Source organism: Hemiscyllium ocellatum, chromosome 6, assembly GCF_020745735.1.
Source record: "Hemiscyllium ocellatum isolate sHemOce1 chromosome 6, sHemOce1.pat.X.cur, whole genome shotgun sequence".
NCBI lineage: Eukaryota > Metazoa > Chordata > Chondrichthyes > Orectolobiformes > Hemiscylliidae > Hemiscyllium > Hemiscyllium ocellatum.
The window spans coordinates 123159048-123180042 of record NC_083406.1 but is presented as its reverse complement, the minus strand read 5'-3'; the positions used below and the strand labels follow the sequence as shown (position 1 = coordinate 123180042).

At 41.5% G+C, this 20995-nt stretch overlaps 1 protein-coding gene across 3 annotated transcripts; it reads right to left on the bottom strand.

Annotated features, from left to right (window-relative positions):
- Positions 1–808: 808 nt before the first annotated feature.
- On the bottom strand, positions 809–20935 carry lipt2 (lipoyl(octanoyl) transferase 2). 3 transcript variants are annotated; one of them, XM_060826928.1, is made up of 4 exons: positions 20830–20935; positions 8484–8802; positions 5207–5685; positions 809–2050 (listed from the first exon to the last, which is right to left on the bottom strand). In XM_060826928.1, the coding sequence occupies exons 2-4, from the start codon at positions 8567–8569 to the stop codon at positions 1836–1838; spliced, it is 780 nt and encodes a 259-aa protein (XP_060682911.1). In that variant the 5' UTR covers positions 8570–8802; positions 20830–20935; the 3' UTR covers positions 809–1835. The 3 variants fall into 3 exon arrangements, with proteins under 3 accessions (XP_060682911.1, XP_060682912.1, XP_060682913.1); XM_060826929.1 differs by lacking the exon at positions 8484–8802; XM_060826930.1 differs by lacking the exons at positions 8484–8802; positions 20830–20935 and adding an exon at positions 15778–15800.
- Positions 20936–20995: the final 60 nt, after the last annotated feature.

Here is a 20995-nt window from a genome sequence, read left to right as displayed (position 1 = left end):
AGTCGATAGCCAGAGACTATTTCCCAGGGCAGAAATGACTAACATGTGGGGTCATGGTTTTAAGCTGATTGGAGGAACGTATAGAGGGGATGGCAGAGGCGGGTTCTTTACACAGAGTTGTGAGAGCATGGAATGCGTTGCCAGCAGCAGTTGTGGAGGCAGGGTCATTGGGGACATTTAAGAGACTCCTGGACATGCATATGGTCACAGAAATTTGAGGGTGCATTCATGAGGATCAGTGGTCGGCATAACATCGTGGGCTGACGGGCCTGTTCTGTGCTGTACTGTTCTATGTTCTACGTTCTAAACAAGAGACACAAAAATTAGAGAGAAAAGACAGAGGGAATAAAAGTGAACCAGAGAAAAAGAGGGAAGAGTAAATGAAACTGCCATACAGAACACATAAGAGACGTTCTAATTCAAACAGCAATGGCTGGGATTTGTGGCAGGGGAACATGAGCTGGGAGTGAAGAGTAAAATACATTTTGAACTTGAGAAAGAGAGAGAGAGAGAGATGGAGAAGCAAGTGTCAATAGGAAACCTTCAAAATCGGTAACCATTTAGGTATTAAATTGTTTCCAAAGATTTTCTGAAAAAATTCATAAGTCAACATATGAGACGATACTCTCAACTAAAAGGCCAATGTCATAATTTATCCCTACAGAAAAAAAAACAAAATTAAAGTGATATTTCTTTTTCACTAAATAAAATCAAAGTTAGCCCATAGCAATTTTCAACATTTAAAATGGAGCATGTGTCATTGTGAGACAATTGTCCAAGAACATAAAAACAAGAAAAAAAGTCTCGATTTATTCGTATACGAGCTTTAATATTTTTCTGGGTGGGTATAATCCCTGACCTCCCATCCTGAGGATGATACAAAATACAGTTCCAACTTATACAAGTTGACCTTCTTCATCAGTGAAACACATTTTGCCATTCAACTGCAATGTACAGCCGTGCATCATAGTCCTGTAGCATACAGCTAGGCAATGCTGGGAATTCAACAGCAGGTAAGTCAGGAGCGTGATGGAATACTCCCCATTTGCCTGGATGAGTATAGGTCCAACAATACGCAAGAAGCTTGACACCATCCAAGACAAAATAGCCCATGCATTAGCACCATGTCCTCAAACATTCACTCCACCCATCACTGTCGCTCAGTGGCAGCAGCATATAGTATCTACAGAATGCACTGCAGCAACACGTAAGGCTTCTCCAACAACATCTGCCAAACCTGTGACCTCTACCACCAAGAAGGAGAAGGGAAGTATATGGGAACATCACTACCTGCAATTTACCTCCAATCATACACACTTTTCTACTTTGAAATATATTTCTGTTCCTTCACCATCACCAAATCAAAATCCTGAAACTCCTTCCCCAATAGCATCTTGGGTGTACAACGCAACATGGACTGCAGCATCTCAAGAAAGCAGCTCACCATCAAATCCTTCAGTGCAATTATGGACAGGAAAAAATGTGCAGGCCTAGCCAGTGACATCTGCATCATGTGAATGAATTTTACAAATCTGCAGAGCCTCCAGTCGATGTTTCCCCACCACTCACCAGTTTTAACTTTTTTCCTGCTTGGACCTGGACATCTCTTCCTCTATACAGTTCAGTACTTCAACCAGGCAGCAATATTCCCCTTTTGGCTGCTTTTCTCCAATAATCACATTCCCTGGAGATAACGCAAAAAGTATCATGATCAAGTCCCACTTCTTACTTACTCGACCCAATCAATCAATCTCACCAGTCTCTGCCCACCAAGCCTGCCACATTGGTTGAGTTGCTCTCTCTGTGTGGACACCTGACAGGAAATAGTCAAGTCGCTAATGCCTCAGCACGCAGTCAAACTGCTTGGCAAATGTCTCCAGGAGAAGGTCCACAGCGTCTGGCACAGTCACCTCCCTCTTCAGTGCTTGACTCAGGGAGGTGACACCTTTTCCCTCAATGCCGCAGGGGGTGATGTGGGAGAACCAGCGGAGGTCATTGTTGCAGTTCAGTGCTAGCCCATGAGAGGTGATGTACCTGCCGCAGTGAATCCCTGATAAAAAGCAAACAAGACAGAAGGATAAAGGTCACAATTCAATCTTTGAATTTCCAAGGGAAATAACAACTCAAACCTTTCCTGCCCTCCCCACCCTTTCCTTCAGCTATCGCTCCTACTGATTCTCAACACTTTCAACTTTTACTGGGATACAGGCTCCAAATGTTATGATCAGTTATATCTGGCCTCTTGTCAAAGGCACCAATCATAAAAATATTTGACAATGGAAATACAATTCACTCTTTACTTGACAACTCAGGACTTGCTGGTTAATAATCAAGAGGGCAACTTGGTCTGATGTCTCCCATTGGCGTAACAGGGCATTAAGTCCATTTAGCATCTTTAGAACCATTGAAGCAAGTGCCATCTAACTTGGCTGAAACAAAGAACTGGCACTGAATAGGAAAATAAGGGGAGAATGGGTGAATGCAAACTCCCAGGATAGATACAACAATGATAAGATGAAGGGTAAAGCTCTGTCTACTCCGTTCCCATCAAACACTCCCATGACAGGGTTAGATTCAGAATAAAGCTCTGTGTACAATGTCCCCATCAATCAACTCTAGTACAGACACAGCACGGGGATAGAAACAGTATGAAACCTCCCTCTACTCTTTTAAGCTGAAAGTAAATCTCCTTCTGCACCGTTCCCAATCACTCTGGACAGGGACGGTACAGGGCGAGTTACAAAATGAAGGTCTCTCTGCTCTTTTCTTCAGAAAAGAAATCCACCCCCACCCGACACTGTTTTTTTCAAGATATTACAGAGTAAATCCCCTTCTACTCTTTTAAACTGAAAGTAATGGAAAAGTTAAAACTCCCTTAACACTGCTCCCAATAAACATTCCCAGAAAGAGTACAGCACAAAGTTACACAGTAAAGAAGATACCGCTACTCTTAAACTGAAACTAATGCTCCCTCGTCACTGTCCAGAGAGACTCTCAGGAGAGGTACAGCACAGGGTTAGATACAGTATTGAGGGAGCTTTGTTCTGTATCTAATCCCATGCTGTACTTGTCCTGGAGGTCTTCGATGGGGACACAGCAAAGCTCCATCTACACGGTCCTCTTCAAACAAACACTCAATCTACATCTATAAATCCCAAAGCTCCTTTGACCTTTCGTTTTTGAAATTCTTTCTCGTTGCAAATATTGCACAGATTGATATTTTTGAATGCCTAGATCTTCCACAGTTTTCCAATTTTTCCCGCTCACTGTTTGTAAATTTTGTTTTTTGCTTCTTTACTCCCAGTTCATTTTTCCTTCTCAAATTTTATTACATCTGTAATAATCCCAGGTGATGTTAGCAGTGGACAATTCAGATTCCAGACTGAAAGCTGGCTGGATATTTTGTTTCGGTTTTAACGTAATGGTCTCTCATTGAAACATAAGCATGCAATGTTGCAGATTTGGTTTTAGCAACAAAACATAAGTTTACTAAGCAAAAGAAGTTAAGACAAAATAGAATTAACCAAATTATTTAAGTTGTTATGGTTCTGTTTGCCGAGCTGGGAATTTATGTTGCAGACGTTTTGTCCCCTGTCTAGGTAACATCCTCAGTGCTTGGGAGCCTCCTGTGAAGCGCTTCTGTGATCTTTCCTCCGGCATTTATAGTGGTTTGTCTCTGCCGCTTCCGGTTGTCAGTTCCAGCTGTCCGTTGCAGTGGCCAGTATATTGGGTCCAGATCAATGTGTTTGTTGATAGAGGTATGGCACTCATCCACAGATTCTATCAACAAACACATCGATCTGGACCCAATATACCGGCCACTGCAGCGGACAGCTGGAACTGACAACCAGAAGCGGCAGAGATAAACCACTATAAATGCCGGAGGAAAGATCACAGAAGCGCTTCACAGGAGGCTCCCAAGCACTGAGGATGTTACCTAGACAGGGGACAAAACGTCTGCAACATAAATTCCCAGCTCGGCGAACAAAACCATAACAACGAGCACCTGAGCTACAAATCTTCTCACAAACTTTGAAATTATTTAAGTTTTTTAAACAAATGATAACATATTCCCATAAAATAAGAAAATCTTCTTTGCAAATTCCATTACTCGCACTCCCAAGTCTTGAAAATTGTAAAGGATTTCCTCAATTTTTCATACTTCGGAGTTTAAAATGTTCTCAATTTTAAGTAACCTCTTCAGGACTGGATCTAAACACTTCTGCTCCGATAATTCCTAAACTCTGTACCCAGTAATCTGCTGTTCCATCCTTGCCCTCTCTCTGCAGCACTGCTTTATACATCCTTCTACATCCAAGGGCTACTACAGAACTGACCCAAAACTGAAAATTTTAAAACAATTAAGTTATAGATATTTCCCTTAAGTTATTACATATAAAAAATGTTAACAATTCCAGACTTTTCCAACAGAAACCTTGATTCACAATTATTTACCTTACTTGACAGCAAACTCAATACAAAAACCCTTTAGTTCTGAAAGCTAACTCCTTCATGTTGCTTTGAAAGAAAGTCTTCATGTCAACAGAAATGTCAAGTTACTCATTAACTTCGACAGATATGCAGAAATTTCCTTACACAAATTTAAAATTTTAAGAGTTTAAACTTCAAACAAATGAATTTATTTTAAATAAATATTTAAATCCTACATTATACATCACACTTATCATGTATCCACAATAAATTGGCTGTGCCCATCTCACTCTCCCACTTGTGTTCTCAAAGTATTTCAGTCTCTTGATATAGGAAAAAGCTCCACTTTTTGTCCGAAAATGTTTTTCCTGTGTCCTGATTCTCTGAATTTATAAATAAATTAACAATTGACTCAGCAGCCAACCCCTGTGAAACATCATTTTCATCTTTCCTCCAAACACAGCAACAGCCCAAGGCACAGACCTGAGACGCTGAATGGCTTCCTCCTAAGGCAACAAGATGTAGGAGCTAAAGTCAGCCATTCTGCCCATTGAATGTTTATCAATGATAAACTTTAACTCCAGAACCACAGAATTATTATAGTGCAGGAGGAAGCCATTCAGCCCATCATGCCTGCACCAGCTCTATTCCTAGTGTCAATTTCTGCTTTTTCTCCACATCCCTGCACACCATTTCTATCATATAATGCCCTCTTATATACCCAAATGGAAACTGCCTCCATTACATGTCTTCCAGAGGCAGTGGTATCACTTACCTATAGCACAGATTTTGTCATTTTGAACCCATACTCCAGTGTCAGGAGAGGTCTCTGCCTTGATCCCAAATCTGTGGCATAGGCGGATAACCGTAGTCTCCAACTCACCCACGTACCACCGGACGCTCTTCCTGAAGTGAGCCAGGTTGAGGATGGGATAACACACCAGCTGCCCAGGGCCATGAAAGGTGATCAGGCCACCTCGGTCAGACCGATGGAACTCTGCCCCCAGCTGCTTCAGTCTCTCCTCCTCCTTGATTGGGTACCGTGCCGTCCTAATCCCAATGGTATAGACAGGATCGTGCTCACACAGCAGCACAGCATTGACGGGGGATTCAGCAGTGGGCTGCTGGGACAGGGCATTGAGGTGACGTTGAATGAAGGTCCGCTGTGCCTGCAGCCCATCTGCATACGAAATCCTGCCCAGATTCACCACTTCGATCACAGGCTTCAATAAGGGCATGGTGACTAAACATAGGCTGCAGGGTGCACAGAATAAGAGATAAGTGTTTATAGAACACCTTTCACACGACCACCATATAAAGTATATCCAATGAAGAACAAGTTACTGTTGGGATGGAGGAATTGCAGCAGTCCATTTGCAACAGAATGGGATAACAATTTGATATTCCGTATTGCACAATGGTTAGAAATAAATATTAGCCTGCACGATAACTTTTAAACTGTTAAAAGCAAAAAAAAACACAGTATGGGCAAACTTTAAATTGTCAGTCCTGTCCTATTTTCCAGGTTGTGTGTCAAATTTAATTGGTCAAAGCTAAAAATCAGGCAGCATCCGAGGAGCAGGAAAATCCTGATGAAGGGCTCTGGCCTGAAACGTCAATTTTCCAGCTCCTCAGATGTCACATGACCTGCTGTGTTTTTCCAGCAACACTCTCAACTCTGATCTCCAGCATCTGCAGACCTCACTGTCTCCCAAAGCTAAAAGTCAACAAACACCAGGTTATAGTCCAACAGGTTTATTTGGAAGTACTAGCTTTCAGAGCCCTGCTTCCTCGTCAGGTAGCGGTGGAGCTGGATCATAAGACATAGAATTTATAGCAAAAGATTACAGTGTCGTGCAACTGCAACAATATATTGAACAAACCTAGAATGCTGTTAGTCCTTAATCTTTTAGAATGGGTTGTAGGTTTCAGTTCATTAATACGTAAATCCCAGAATTTCTTTTAAGTCACTTTCTCAAGATAACTTAAGGTTTTATTTTTAAAAAATGACATCTCAACTCAGACAGTGCATTAAAGCTGTGAAGTTAGAGTTTGTCTGTATAACCAGTCTTGAGTCAGACTGGTTCTATTCCCAAAGTATGAATTTATAAAACATTACATAGATTGACGGCCTGCATTGACTGCCTGCAGACTGCATGCTTTTTGAGCAGAATAGGATGTCTCTGTAAATAGAATTCTGCAAACACTTCAGCAGTCAGGGACATTCGGACTCGGATCTTCGAGTGACCGTCCTCCAAGGTGGACTTTGGGACAGGCAACAATGCAAAGTGGCTAAGCAGAGGCTGATAGTCAAGTCTGGTACCACGAGGATGGCCTCTACTGGGACTTTGTGTTCATGCCACACTGCAGGTGACCCCACTACATTATAACCTCTCTCTCTCTTTTACATACTCAGACACTCACGCAGACACTCTCAGACGCACATATATATCCATGCACACACCCTCATAGGCTTATACTCCCTCACACACTCTCACATGCACGCACACATAAGCGCTTATGGGGGGAATTTGCATTTGAGAAATTGTACTGGCAGACACATTTTACTTTGCTCATACAATCTGCAGGCAGTCAATCTTGTAATATTTTATAAATTCCTACTTTGGAAATAGAACTAGTCTGACTCAAGACTGATATACAGGCAGACTGTAACCACACAGCTTTAAACGCACTGTCTGAGCTGAGATGTCATTTTTTAAAAATAAAATCTTAAGTTATCTTAAGAAAGTGACTTAAAAGAAATTCTGGGATTTACATTTTAATGAACTGAAACCTACAACCCAATCTAAAAGATGAAAGAATTTACAGCATTCTAGGTTTGTTCAATATATTGTTTCAGTTGCATGACACTGTAAATTTTTGCAAGAAGATCTGTGTCTCATGATCCCGCTCCACAGCTACCTGATGAAAGAAAGTGCTCTGAAAACAAATACAGGTACAAAATTCTTTATCCAAAATCCTTGGGGCCAGTTGTTTCTCGGAATTCAAAATTTTTCGGATTTTGGAATAAGTTACATTTTCACAGTGAAAATAAAAAAAGTTATCTAACAGCCGACGCACGTGTGAAGAGTATGAGTGCGGAGACACAATTGATGCCTGCTAGTGCTGGACCAAGCCGCCACGTCACATCTGAATGATGCGGTTTTGAGTGGGTGTAGAGTTGGGTCACCTGTTCACACGCCAAAATGATGCTCCACACTCCATGAAAAACACCTAGGATTTTGGAATTTTAAATAAACCCGTTGGACTAAAACCTTGTGTTGTGTGACTTTTAACTTTATCCACCCCAGTCCAACACTGGCACCTCCACATCAGATTTAACTGGGGCATTGCAAGATCCCAATACATAGGTGCCTTTCCCAGTTTCAGATCAAGACGGAAACAGAACAGTTTCAAGCTTCTAAGTTTGGGTGAAGTGAGCAGTTTTATTTTCATCCACTTGTGGAATGTGACTATTGCTTGGCCAGTTGTACCAACAGAACCAGCAAATGCCAAATGATCAAAGGCTCTGGCTGTTTCAGATATATCAAACTGCTCAATAATATCATCCGTTCCCATAGTCTTGTGTTTCTTTTGTAGTACGACTCAGCACTAGGTGCTCCATTTAGTTTCTGTTAATAACAATGAATTTCAGATGACAAAGCTACTGAGTTAATTCATTTTGATTTGATGAGGAGAAAGTTTGCATGATATAGCAGCTTGTCACATCCAGAAACATTTCCAAGTGCCCCATAAAATATTGAAGTGTGCTTGCTTTTAATGATTCAATGGAACAATCATTTTGCACAAAGCAAGGCCCCACAAACAGCAATGTGTTGCATGATTAGTTAAAATATTTTTCGGTGATTTTAGCAAAGTAGGAACAACAACTACTGGAACAGAGAGTGGTGAATGTTTCTTCTTTAAGAGCAGCCCTTTGGATTAAATGCTGATCAGCTGGACTGGGGCTTAAGGATAGGCACGTGACACTTCACAATGGTGTTTGCTAGAGAGATGGCAGAATCTTGTTGTTTCTTAATCTACAAACTGACCCCATGCCAGCTGATTTGTTCTTGTTTCTTTTACTGACATGTTCTGGATCCATCAGGATTTTAGTGCAACTTGGAGGTTTCATCATAGGATGTCTCTTGGTAGGTCCAAATCATTCACTGAGATGCTTCGTGTATACGCTCGTCTCCGGTGCTGGTTGTGAAAGCTTCTCTTTGGTCTTGCATCATAAAAACTTTGTGAGAAGGCTGGAGATCCAGTGTGCACAGTATCAATCCAATGGTAAAGAACAGCAAGCAAAAAGACTAGCACACCCAGACAGTTTACAAAGCAAAGTAGCTCTTCTTCGGTCATCCCGCAGGTCTGGGAAAAATGACGAAAGAACCAAATCACTATTTGCTCGACTAGTTTCAAACCCACTTATTTATAGAACTGTGATTATACAGGGTCAGTGGCTCAGTTTTACAAGCAGCAAATCTGTAGTCATGCAATCAAACCTCACCATAGCGATTACAAAACTGAATTCAATATCTTTGATTTGTGATCTGACACTCAAAAGTGATCATTAAATCTGTTAGCTCATTGCAAAAATCTCAGTGCACTAACAATCTTCAGAGAAAGCAACAAGCCACCTAACATAAGAAATTAAGGGCAGGAGTACGCCATTCTAATCTGAGCCGACTCAGCCATTCAATATGATCACTGGATGTAGGTTTGCTCGCTGAGCTGAAAGGTTCACATTCAGACGTTTTGTCACCATACTAGGTAATATCTTCAGTGAGCCTCTGGATGAAGTATTGCTGATGATTAATGCTTTCTATTTACATGTTTAAACATACAAATAGAAAGCAGGAATCATGAGCAATGCTTTGCCCGGAGGCTCACTGAAGATGTTACCTAGTATGATGACAAAACATCTGAAAATGAACCTTCCAACTCAGCGTGCAAACCTACAGCCAGAGCCTCAACCTGAGCTACAAAATCTTCTCAAAACTCACTAATATGATCACGGCTGATCATAGAGTTAAATACCCTAGTTCCACATCCTTTGACCCCTTTAAAACGACAAAAGTTTATCTACCTCCTTCTTGAAAATATGTTTTGGCCTCAACCAATTTGTGGTCATGAATTCCACAGGCTCATCACTCTCTGCATGAAAAACTTATTCTTCATCTCAGTCCTTACTGAAGTCCATATAGATCACATCTACTGCTTTGCCCTCATCAATCCTCTTTGTTACTTCTTCAAAACAGTCAATCAAGTTTAAAAGACATGATTTCCCACACACAAAGCCATGTCCACTATCCCTAATCAGTCCTTGCCTTTCCAAATACTGTACATTCTGTCCCTCAGGATTCCCTCCAACAACTTGCCCACCACCCACATCAGGTTCACTGGTCTAGAGTGATAGCTTGGTATGGCTTGTCCTGACCACTCTTCTTAAACAGTGGCACCATGTTAGCCAACCTCCAGTCTTCCAGCACCTCACCTGTGACTATCGATGATACAAATATCTCAGCAAGAGGCCCAGCAATCACTTCCCTAGCTTCCCACAGATTTCTAGCATACACCTGATCAGGTCCTGGGGATTTATCCACCTTAATGTATTTCAAGACATCCAGCACTTCCTCCTCTGTAGTATGGACATTTTTCAAGACGTCACCATCTATCTCCCTACATTCTATATCTTCCATGTCCATAAGAGGTAAAGTTAGTAATTTTGCAGATGACACCAAAATTGGAGGTGTAGTGGACAGCGAAAAGGGTTACCTCTGATTACAACAGGATCTTGAGCAGATGGGCCAATGGGTGGAGAAGTGGCAGATGGAGTTTAATTCAGATAAATGTGAGGTGCTGCATTTTGGGAAAGCAAATCTTAGCAGGTCTTATACACTTAATAGTAAGGTCCTAGGGAGTGTTGCTGAACAAAGAGACTTTGGAGTTCAGCATACTCCAAAGGTCATAGCTCCTTGAAAGTGGAGTTGCAGGTAGATAGGATAGTGAAGGCGGCTTTGGTATGCTTTCCTTTATTGGTCAAAGTATTGAGTACAGGAGTTGGGAGGTCATGTTGCGGCTGTACAGGACATTGGTTAGGCCACTGTGGGAATATTGCATACAATTCTGGTCTCCTTCCTATCAGAAAGTTGTTGTGAAACTTGAAAGGGTTCAGAAAAGATTTACAAGGATGTTGCCAGAGTTGGAGGATTTGAGCTATAGGGAGAGGATGGACAGGCTGGGGTTGTTTTCCCTGGAGCGTCGGAGGCTGAGGGGTGATCTTATAGAGGTTTACAAAATTATGAGGGACATTAATAGAGTAAATAGGCAAAATCTTCTCCCTGGGGTCGGGGAGTCCAGAACTAGAGGGCATAGGTTTAGGGTGAGAGGGGAAAGATATGAAAGAGACCTAAGGGACATATTTTTCATGCAGAGGGTGGTACGTGTATAGAATGAGCTACCAGAGGAAGTGGTGGAGGCTGGTACAATTGCAACATTTAAAAGGCATTTGGATGGGTATATGAATAGGAAGGGTTTGGAGGGATATGGGCCGGGTGTGGCAGGTAGGATTAGATTGGGTTGGAATATCTGGTCAGCATGGCCAGGTTGGAGCAAAGGGTCTGTTTCCACGTTCTACATCTCTATGACTCTATGACTCTTAAAAGGTCTCTGCCTTATATCATTCAAAGTGGATCAGCATGGCACTCAGGTTTACTGAAGGTATGGTAACTAAATTTGCTAAATACACAAACATAGCTCAGAAAATAAAGTTGTGAAAAGGACCAAATGAAGCTATAAAGAGAAACAGATTGGTTGACTGGGCAAGGATCTGGCAAGTGGAGGACATACAAACTTTTTGCGGGGGTTGACAGGGTAGATACTGAGAGGCTACTTCCCTTTGTGGAACAGTCAAGGACAAAATGGCAGAATCACAACGTAAGGAGTCACCCAGTTAGGACACTGAAGGAATTTCAGGTGAACGTGATAACCCTCACTCCATTTAGTGATCCGACCTAGCCAGCCCTCTGCAGTAAAGACTTCCACAGATTCATGATCCTCAGAAGAAATTCTGCCTCATCTGAGTTAGATGTATGATACCTTGTTCTGAGATTATGCCTCTGGTTCTAAACTCTCCTACAAGGAGAAACAATTTTTTCATATCTACCCTGTCAAGTCACCTATGACTATTATATGTCTCAATAAGATCACCTCTTTGGAATTTAGAAGAATGAGAGTACAAACCAAAACTACTTAACCTCTCCTCATAAGGTCATTCCTTCCAAACCTGGTCATAGTCTAGTGACCTGTCTCTACACTACATACAATGCCAGTACATCTTTCCTTAAATAAGGGGACCAAAACTGTTCACAGTATTCTAGCTCTGGTCTGACTCATGCCTTGTATAGTTTTAGCAAAACCTCTCTACATTTATTCTCCATTCCCTTTGAAATAAATGCCAACATCCCATTTACTTTTCACAATATCCATTGAACTTGGATACTAGCATTTTGTGTTTAATGGATAAGCACTCTGTAGCTTTCTAGTCTTCTATTTAAAAAGGGCCTAAGGGGCAGCAGATGGTGTGTTTATGGAATGAGCTGCCAGAAGAAACGGTGGAGGCTGGTACAATCACAACATTTAAAAGGCGTCTGGATGAGTATAAGAATAGGAAGGGTGTAGAGGGATATGGTGGCAAATGGGACGAGATTAATTTAGGATAGCTATTCAGCATGGACAAGTTAAATCAAAGGGTCGGCTTCTGGTTGTACAACTCTTATGACTTTAACTAATAAGCTCCTCTGTTCTTTCTGCAAAAGCGAATAACCTCGCATTTCCTATATTCCTTCTGTCAAGTTTTTGCCTGCTCACTTAACTTGTCTATAGACTTCTGTAGATTGTGTATCATCCTGGTCACTTGCCTTCCCATCTATTTTTGTGTCATCTGCAAACTTGGCTACAGTACATTCACTTTCTTCATTCAAGTCATTGATATATATTGTAAATAAATGTGGCATTTACACTGTTCCCTTTGGCACTCCACAAGTTACAGGTTGCCATCCAGATAATGTCCTTTTATCCCAACTCTGTCTTCTAGTAGTAAAAAATGAGGTCTGCAGATGCTGGAGATCACAGTTGAAAATGTGTTGCTGGTTAAAGCACAGCAGGTTAGGCAGCATCCAAGGAACAGGAAATTCGACGTGAAGGGCTTGTGCCCGAAACGTCGAATTTCCTGTTCCTTGGATGCTGCCTAACCTGCTGTGCTTTAACCAGCAACACATTTTCAACTCTGTCTTCTAGTAGCTAGGTACTTCCTCTGTAGAAGAATGTAAAATTAGGGGTCACTGTTTAAAAATGAGGCGTCACCCAATTAAGACTGAGATGAGAAGAATTTCTTTTGAGGGTTGAGAGTCTTTGAAAACCAGTGGAAACAGTGTCTTGAATATTTTTAAGGCAGAGATAGTTATATTTGTGCTCAGCAGCACGGTGGTGGGTTATTAAGTCTAAGGAGGAGTGTGGAGTAATCTAATTGAATTAGCTTTATTGTCACGTATTCAAATGAGTACGGTGAAAAATGTCTAAGTTGCCACTTATTGCGTCAGCTTAGGTACCTAGATATGAGAAAGTTTATAGCCTTAAATGTTGTCCTTAAACATTTAGACTAAAATGTAATTTTGAATTATAGAACACATTTGCTGCATACTAGAAAAATGTTATGGTAAGGAAGGTAAGATAATTAAGAACATTTGCCTTAATATCAGCGAATCTGTGTAAACATGACACTGAGCGATAACTGTTCCTTTCTGAAATTAATAAACAATGTTTAATTCTATCCTCGGAACAAAACTCTGTCAAATTAACTTCTCTCCCGAATTATTGTCCTTTGCTATTATCTGTCTAGTTCAGAACATGCAGTGCTTTCATTAACTTTTGTGTTTGTGACAGTAACACCTTTGTAAACCTGTGTATAAAAATAATCTGTTTTTAATAGTACGACGGATAGCCTGCCTAAGGGCTCCTGAAGAGCTGATGTTCTACTCTCTTGGATTATTAGAATCCTGTTAGCCTGGCTTTTGGGTATCAGTGTTATGTTGTTACGTGATGCTATTTGTAAATAAAGGGAATGATTAAAATTCAATAAACTGTACAAGTTTTTTTTATTCCAGACCAAAGAGTACGATGTCCGGGACGAACCATGAGACAGGCATACAGGTCTGAGTCCACAAGGGATTCCCTAGGTTGTCTCATACCTTTACTTTAAGAGATACAATCCTTCATTACAGAATAGAGAAATGGTGAACAAAAAAGTTACATTACAGCTATACACAGTATAACCAAAGGTCAGAAAAACCAAGCAGCTAAGAGACAAACATCACAATCTCTCTACAAAGACTCTCCACAGCTGGGGGCTGCCACGTGGTCTGATGACTGGCTGCCACCATGCTCTGCACCGAGCCGCTGGTGACCCCATTTTGGCTGCTGGCACCTCTGCTGACCCCGGCCGAGGGAAGAGAGAGAGAGAGAGAGAGAGGAAAAAAACAAGAAACAGAAAGAAAAAGAACGAGTGGAATGGAGGAGCTCCAGCTAGAGCATACTTCCCTGCTGCCATCTTACCGGAATTCAGATCAGTCATATTGTTAAATGAATGGCAGAGCAAGCTCAAGATGCCGGGTTGCCTAGTTCTGTTTCTATTCTATATAGTCAAATGAATGTCAGGAAGCAATGCTTTGGATTCTATGTAATTGCTTGGTACTGGTGTGATATGAACGTTCCACTCAAGGTCAGCTCTATATTCCATGTTTAGATGAAAGCTGTAATAGAGGTCAGAAGGTTGGAAACCAAACTGGGTTAACGAAGAGGTTGTTGTTGAGTAGGTGCCACTCGATAGCAATATTGACAACATCTTCTACCCGGGTAAAAACAAATGACTGCAGATGCTGGAAACCAGATTTTGGATTAGTGGTGCTGGAAGAGCACAGGAGTTCAGCCAGCACCACTAATCCAACATTTTCTATCCATCTTGAGTTGGTTGAGTTGCTTCAGTAATAATCTGCCCTCCATAAAAGGTTAGAAGTGGGATGTTCACCAAAGCTTACACAATGTTTAACACCATTTGACTCTGCAGATACTGAAGACATAACAAAATACAGCAACACCTGGACAATATCCAGATTTGGATTGACAAGTAGTAAGTAACATTTATGCCAAAAGAGAAAATGCTGGAAAATCCCAGCAGGTCAGGCAGCATCTGTAAGGAGAGAAAAGAGCTGACGTTTCGAGGCTAACTGACCCTTTGTCAAAGCTGATCTCTATTACAGCTTTCATCTAAACATGGAATATAGAGATGAACTTGAGTGGAACATTCATACCACACAAGTACCTGGTGAGAGTTTCCAGCATTTTCTCTTTTGGTTTCAGATTCCAGCATGCACAGTAATTTGCTTTTAACATTTATGCCACATGTGTAAGGCAATAGTAATTTCCAACAAGACAGAATCCAAGCATCATGCCTTGACAATCAATGGAATTACCTTTGTTGAATTGCTCCACTATCGATATCTTGCAAGTTAACTTTGACCAGAAACTGAAGTAGACTATTCAATCAAATATAGTGGCTACAATGGCAGGTCAAAGGCTCAAAATTCTGCCATGAGTAACTCATCTCCTGACTCCCATATCCTATTGACCATCCATAAAAAGGTACAAGTCAGGGATGTGAAGGAATATTCCCTACTGTACGAATGAGTGCAGCTCCATCAGCACGAGAAGCGTGACACCATCCAGGAGAAAGCTGTCCATTTAATTTTCAACACACCCACAAGTATCACTCCCTCCAACAATGTTCATAGCAGTAATGTGTACCACTTAAAAGGGTAAGGCAGAAGGTACATGGGGATACCACAATCTGCATGATCCTCTCCAAGTCACCTCCCCTCCTGACTCGGTAATATAATGCCATTCCTTTATCCCGATGTGAAAATTCTGCATCTCCCTCCCTAATGGCATTATGGGCCTACCTATATGCTATTGTACATTAAGCAGACGTAGGGAATACAGCTCCAATAAAACAACACCCCTATTGACTTAATCCTTTCAAAGCCAGACAGGTGCAGAAGGAGGTGGAGGCCATGTTCAACGAGGAGATCATCAAACCAAGCCAGGCCGAGTAGAGTTCGCCGATCGCCTTAGTTTCCAAACCGGACAGGCTCAATGATTCTGCGTAGATTATTAGAAGGTCAATGCCATTACAAAATCAGTCTCATATCCAATTCCTAGATTGGAAGACTATATAGAGAGAAAGTTGGACAACCAAGTTGGACTTAATGCGCGGTTACTGGCAGGTACCTTTATCAGAATCAGTGAAAGAAATTTCTGCGTTTGTAATCACAAGTGGGATATATCAATTTAAAGTGATGCCTTTTGGAATGAAAAATGCACTCGTCACATTCCGAAGACTCATGAACAAAGTTGTGGCTGCGTTAACAAACTGTGCAGTCTATTTGGATGATGTAGTGATCTTTTTAAGTCCTGGAAAGACCACATGGCAGATCCGTTTGAACGACTACGAGAAGCAAAACTATTAATAAACTTAAACAAAACTGAATTTTCGAAAGCACAGGTGACGTTCTTGAGACATAACATCAGTCATGGAAGGTCAACCCCACGGAACGCAAAGACGAAGGCCATCAAGGAATTTCCGAGAGCAACCACAAAGAAAGAGGTGCTTCGATTCTTCGAACCCAGCGGATTCTATCGGAGGTTTGTTCCAAAGTTCAGCAGTGTAGTGGCACCATTAATTGATTTGCTGAAGAACACAAATTTTTGATGGTCAGAACAATACCGGGGGGCATTCGACCATTGGAAAGCAATATTAACCAATGCACCAGTTTTAGCTACACCAAACTTTTCAAAACCTTTTACAGTTGCCATTGATGCTCATGACATAGGACTTGGAGCTGTACTGCTACAGGAAGATGAGGATGGGATTGAACTTCCAAAAGAAGACAGATGTAGGTTGTTAGTTTAAGAGCTCTCTGAGAGGTACCTGTTTGGGGAATGAGTTTGCATAGCAGAACATAGAGGCCGACCTGGAGAGAATAAACAAGAGACTTGACAAAGCTGATTGATAGTTAAAGGTACGTTTCAAAACCAAAGAAGACCTGTGATCAGAACCCCTAAAAAGAAAAGACAGAAAAATCTACAGAGGTCACTCTGCAAAACTACCTGGTTTTGAAACGTGATTTTTTTTTGTAAATCATAATCGGGAGTTTTATCAGACTCTTATTGTGGTGGGGGTGGGAGAGAGGGTGAAGAGGTAAAAGGTAGGTTTAAGAGAAAGGAGTTGTAAATAGTTGTTAGTTAATTATTCTCTGTTAGACTTAAAAAGCCGTTAATTTTTATTTTAAATAGTGACTTTTGAGGATACTTCTTTGCCTCTCAAATTTTAACAGATTACATGACGGGGTGAAGCTTTTGTGTGTTGCTGGTTTAAATTAACAGAGGGGTTTACCCAGTGTCATAACAAACTGTTGCGGTTCAAGGCAGCAGCTCATCACCACCACTTTCTCAAAGGCTACTAGAGATGGGCAACAAATGCTGGCCTGATGAAGGGCTTTTGCCCAAAATATTGATTTCCTTGCTCCTTGGATGCTGCCTGAACAGCTGTGCTTTTCCTGCAGGACACAACTCTAACCTCCAGCATCTGCAGTCCTCACTTTCACCTAATAAATGCTGGCCCACCAGTAATGCCCACATCCTTTGAGTAATCTTATTTTTAAAACGAGTGCATATGATTGAACATAGTCTGATGGGCCAGTGATTGGCCCTTCATTAATCTGGTATCAAGAAGCCAGCTGATGTTATTACTGGACAAGTCAAATCCCACACATTTCTGGATTGGTGGATTTTCTTTTGTGTTTTACCAATTTACCCTCCAAAGCATAAGCATGCAATGCTTCAGACTGGAGCTTTACAATAAAACAGATGTTTATTACACAAAGGAAATGAAGATAAAATAGAATAACCAAACTATTTACAAATGCACATGATTTTCAAATACAGTAAGATACAATCCCATTAATATCCACAGCATCCCATTACACTACACAAACACCAGAGAGAACGTCCTTAACTATCACACATCATGTTTGAATTAGCTATTCAGATCCCAGTGTTGCTTGGAACTTCGGCCAGGCCTGGATATTGTTCATATTCAGCAAAATAGGGACACAGATTGCTTCAGTATTTGAAGAATTATGAATGGTGCTGCATACTGTTAAAATCAGTGAACATCCCCACTTTTGATCATATGATAAAGATAAGATCGTTGCTGAAATCGCTAAAAGATGGTTGGGTCAAGACACTGCAAGTCTTGCAGAGATGTCCTAGAACTGAGATCACTGACCTCCAAACACAACTATATTGCTTTGTGCCAGAGAGGATTCCAACAAGCAGCGATTTAATTGTAAGAGAGCCTCTTGATATTATAGGAGAAGGTGAGGTTTGCAGACGCTGGAGATCAGAGCTGAAAAATGTGTTGCTGGAAAAGCGCAGCAGGTCAAGCAGCATCCAAGGAGCAGGAGAATAGACATTTCGGGCATAAGCCCTTCTTCAGGAAAGATTCCTGAAGGGCTTATGCCCGAAACATTGATTCTCCTGCTCCTTGGATGCTGCCTGACCTGCTGCACTTTTCCTGCAACACATTTTTCAGCAATACAGCTTTCATGTCAAAGGCAGTAACTCTCTGCTTTCACATTCAACTCTTCTGTCCCCACAAGATACAAGTATGGTGCAGAATTAGGCCAATTAGCCCAGCAAGTCTGCTCCAGTACTCTATCATGGCAGATTTGTTTCTCAACCTCATTCTCCTGCCTTCCCCCATAACCCTTAATTTCCTTACTAATCAGGAGCGTATGTGTCTATCTGAAATACACTCAATGATTTGGCCTCCACACCCTTCTGTGGTAGTGAGTTCCATGGATTTGCCATCCTCTGAAAGAAGAGATTCCTCCTCACCTCAGTTCTAAACAGTGGTTCCCTCACTGAGGCTGTACACTTAGGTCCTACATTCTCCTACCAGTGGAAACATCTTCTCCACATCTACTCTATTCAGAACTATTCTGTAAATTTTAATCAGAACACCCGCCACCACCCCCACCCAATTTCCCCCCCCCCATCCCAATCCCATCCTTCTAAACTCCATAGAGTACAGACCTAGAGTCCTCAAACACTTCTCTTATTGAGAAGCCCTTCAACCCTAGAATTATTCCTGTAAACCTCCTCTGGATCCCCTACAACACGACACAGATTTGTGGCTGTTTTGGGCCCCCTCTTTCCAAATGCAGTCCGATCAAATAAATCCTCAGCAGGTCATCTGTTCTTGTATTGTAGCCCTTTTGAAATGAATGCTAACATTGCATTTGCCTTCCTAACTGTACGTTAACCATAAGAGAATTCTGAACTACAACTCCCAAATCCCTTTGTTTACGACTGTAAATGTTTGAATTAAGGTTGTAATCAGTTGGATAGTGGCCTTGGCTATGCAAGAATGACTTGATCAGAATATCGATGACATCTTCCTTCACTTTGCTGACACTTGTGAACAGACTGATTGGGAGGTAATTAGCCAGATTGGATTTGTCCTTATTTTGATGGACAGAAAATATCTGGGAAATTTTCCAAGTTGTTGGGTAGATGCCAATGCTGTAATTGTACTGGAAAGTTGACTCAGTAAATCTGCAGCTTTTCAAATTCTGGAGTACAAGTCTTCAAAACCTTTATTGGATTATTTTCAGGACCCACAGCCCTTATACAATCCATTGTTTTCAGCAATTTCTTGAAATCATGAAGTGAAGTGAATCAAAATGTTTGAAAATAGGGGACCTTGAGAGGCCAAGACGGATCATCTATTCAGCACTTTGGATTGAAAATATTTCAGCCTTGTCTTTAGAAATGATGTGCTAGGCTCCCCCATTGTTGAGCTGAAAATGTGTTGCTGGAAAAGTGCAGCAGGTCAGGCAGCATTCAAGGAACGGAGAATCAACGTTTCGGGCATAAGCCCTTCTTCAGGAACCCCACTGTTGAGGATGGGATATTTCTGAAGTCTCTTCTTCCACTTATTTGTTTAATTGTCCATTACCACTTATAACTGGATGTGGCAGGACAACAGAGCTATTATTTGCTTAACCCTAGCCCTGTCTATTACTTGTTATTTGACATGCAAGTAGCCATGTTGGAGCTTCGCTAGCTTGACATCTCATTTTAGATTTGCCTGCTGCTGCTCTTGGCAGGCCTCCTTCACTTGAACATTGTTGCATCAGAGAAGGAGGAATTCATAACCCAGATACAATACAATGCACACACGGCCTGAGGAAATGTATAACCTGGGAAAGTCATGACATTTAGATAAAGGTTTGGTCATCTGACCCAAATCTCCTTGTGTGATTTTGTATCAAACTTTGTTTATCACCACCTGGGAAAGGAGGGTCACTGGACCGGAAACATTAACTCTACTTTCTCTGCTCAAATGCTGCCAGACCTGTTGAGTTTCTCGAGCATCTGCATTTCTTTGGAACACCTTGGGATGTTTCAGAACCAGAGAACGGTCAGAGCATATGAAAATACCATGCTGTATCTCTTCATCTAGCGCTACTCACAACTTTTTCCCACACAAGCGTTCTTTTTTCAGATCATCCAATTACCATTGAAACGTACCTTCACGACGTTATAAGGCTATTCCAGATCCTAACCCCGGGTGGACGCTATTTTTATTCCCCCCACCCCATGCCTCCGTTGCTTTTATGACCAATTTTGTTAAATCTTTGTGCTTTTGTTATCGGTCGTTTCACCAGTGGGAACAGTTTCTTCCCTCCTACTCCATTCCAGACTAAAGTTTCCTCTCATTTGTCTTCCTTCAGCACGAACATCCAAGGTCGGTGCTCTCTGCAGCGGCTTCCAGAATCAAGCCACAGCCTGAAGATCAATGTGCGGGGGGAGAAGAGGGGAGAGGGGAGAAGAGGGGGGAGGGGAGGGGAGGGGGGGAGGGGAGGGGAGGGGAGGGGGAGGGCTTCAAGGGAAAGTTGGTCCGAGTCCCTCATCAGTTTAAAAATGTCGATGACATTTCCTCTCACCTGAGCTTCAAGGAAAACCGTCCAACCTCTTCAATCTAGCGACGTAAGTTAATATTGACTATTAAAAGTTTACGAGCATCTGCATTTCTTTGGAACACTTTGGGATGTTTCAGCAGCAAGGTGAGATTCTGTGCTGGGTTACTGTTCAACACAGAACCTTCAGGCAGACAGTGGAATTTAATATATAGCCCTTTACACTGCAATACATTATAATTTTATGAAATAAAGTAAGATTGAACCAATTTTTGATAAATAAAGCAGTCCTTACCAATTCAGAAAAATGTAACCACCTCAAACCTCGGCTGTCGCCATCTTCACAACCTTTAAACCCACCGCAAATCTTCAATATTTAAATATTATTATTAATGTGAATCCCCGCTGGTTCATGTTTTACAATCCCCCACGAAACGTCCATTAGTAAGAAAACAATGATT